A 2,500-nucleotide genomic window follows, 5' to 3' on the forward strand; every position below is an offset into this window, starting at 1 on the left:
GTATACCAAGGTATCTAAATGGGAAGGAACCAATCTGATATCCACTTAGCCGAATGATTTCGCTACGCGCTGGCTCTTTGACAGCTGCCATGAATAGATTAGATTTCATTGCATTAGCACGGAGGCCAGCCATCTTACCAAATTTACTAACACAGTCCAGGATGATTTTTACACTTGGGACATCACCTTTTGACAGAATCAACAAATCATCAGCATACACCAGGTGGGTGATATTAAAATGATCACATCTAGGGTGAAACTGGAAATCTGACATCGTAGATGCATGAAGGAGGGATCTAGAGAGCATTTCCATGCATAAGACAAATAGGAATGGGGACAGAGGGTCTCCCTGACGGAGGCCTCTGGCCCCTTTGAAGAATCCAAATAGTTGTCCACCTAGGGAGATGGAGTAGGAAGTAGAGCTCACACATTCCATGATCCAAGCAATAAACCGAGGAGGAAAATTGAGGAAGTACAAAGTATCCCGTAGGAATTCCCAGTGAACCGTATCATATGCTTTTTGGAGGTCTATCTTTAGGATGCAACGGGGAGAACCTCTCTTTCTAGCATAATGCTTCAACATTTCTTGGGCCAGGTGAATGTTTTCAACAATTGATCTACCTGGAACAAATGCTGCTTGAGCTTGACTAATCAAAGGTTCAATCACATCCACTAATCTATTAGTCAGGATCTTAGCAATGATTTTATAGAACACTGTACAACACGATATAGGCCTAAACTCATTGACTGTAGTGGCATGGTCCGACTTTGGCACCAAGGCAATGGAGGCGTGATTCCATTGTTTGAGTAACTTACCACTCCTAAAGAATTCTAGGACAGCCGCAATAACGTCACCATCAACAATGGACCAAGCCTTTTTAAAGAAAGCAGCCCCAAAACCATCCGGGCCGGGGGCTTTGTCATCCTCAATATTGAACAAGGCACTTTTGACTTCCTCCACACTCACATCTCTGGTTAATCCCTCCCAGCTGGCCTCCTCCACCTTCGGACCATGCGCAACAAGGGACGTATCCAGGGTATCTCTCTCCAAACTCGTACCCAGCAAAGCCCGATAGAAATTCACAAATTCATCCGCTATTTCATTTTGATCCATGGATGTGGATCCATCTCTAATGGTGAGGGCCACAATCTTATTTCTCTTGATGTTCCTTTTTATCATACCATGAAAGAATTTGGAGCATCTGTCACTATGCTTGAGATACTCACATTTGGCCTTTTGTGAAAGAAACAAGCGCTCTGCTTCAAGGAGGAACTCTGCTTTTCTCCTAAGAGCCACAATTGAGTTGTCAATAACTCCAGAGTTAAGGGCAATAGATTGGGCCTCAGTCAGCTCCTCACTCGCACGCTTAGCTCGACTGGAAATATGACTGAAATGTCGCTCATTGAGCAGTTTCAGCACTCTTTTCATCCCATGTAACTTTTTCTTGAGGAGGAATTGTGCTGTGCCACCCCCACTGAACCACCAGTTGCTCCTGACTAACTGTGGAAATTCCGGGTGGATAGCCCACATATTAAAGAATTTAAAAGGTGTAGCCCGACGAGTGCTATCCCTGAAGATGGAAACCACAACAAGTATGGTCCGAGAAACAACCCGGTGCCACAAAGTCAGCAAAAACATCCAGATTCGATTCACTCCAATGATGATTGACCATAACTCGATCAAGCTTAGAAGAAACAGCCAGGCTAAACCAAGTGTAAAAACAACCAACATGATTCACATCCGAGAGCTCCAACCGATTGATACAATTTCTCAGATCTGCCATATCTCTCGAGACGATAGGAATGCCTCCCATCTTCTCATGAGGGTATCTTACGCAGTTAAAGTCCCCTAGTAGGATCCAAGGGAGGGAAATATTCTCCCCATGGTTGATCAGAAAGTCCCAAAGAGGCCTCCTAGCCACCACCGAGTTCCTGCCATAAACGAAAGAAGCTAAAAAGACTCTCTGAGAGTGAAGGCATACAACTGAGGCATGAATAACTTGATCAGACATACCAAGAATATCTAGTCTCACTACCTTACTATCCCACATAACAAGGATACGACTGTTCGTACCCAAGTGAAAGTTGTGTATGAAAGACATACCAGGGAATTTGGTATCCATCATTCTATCCACCAGATTAATACTAACCTTTACTTCAAGCAACCCAAGGACGCTCAAGTTGTGTTTTTTCAACATTCCTTGAACGTGCCTTTGTTTGAGGGGCTTATTGAAACCCCTCATGTTCCAACTAGCAATCTTCATGGCTGGCGAGAGACGACCTTAAGTCGCCTAGCCCTGATTTGTGCTTGGTTCAGTAGGAAGGACTTTGCTTTCATATTGGGGATCCAAGTCCTAGGGTCCACCTCAATGTACTCAGTTAAGCTAGAGCTCGATCCTCCCGAGTTACTAGGTCTCGACAACCGCTTAAGGTACTTGAGTTTCTTTTTCATTTGTTTACTAACCACCTTTTCAAAACCCTCTTCATCTTCATCCCCTTC

At 44.2% G+C, this 2,500-nt stretch overlaps 1 protein-coding gene across 1 annotated transcript; it reads right to left on the bottom strand.

Moving 5' to 3' along the window:
• Positions 1-1,565: 1,565 nt before the first annotated feature.
• LOC140888164 (uncharacterized) lies at positions 1,566-2,264 on the bottom strand. The gene has a single exon (XM_073295854.1). It carries the CDS (start codon positions 2,262-2,264, stop codon positions 1,566-1,568), a length of 699 nt encoding a protein of 232 aa, XP_073151955.1.
• Between the last annotated feature and the right edge of the window lie 236 nt (positions 2,265-2,500).

The sequence above is a fragment of the Henckelia pumila genome, chromosome 3, assembly GCF_033568475.1.
Source record: "Henckelia pumila isolate YLH828 chromosome 3, ASM3356847v2, whole genome shotgun sequence".
Lineage (NCBI taxonomy): Eukaryota > Viridiplantae > Streptophyta > Magnoliopsida > Lamiales > Gesneriaceae > Henckelia > Henckelia pumila.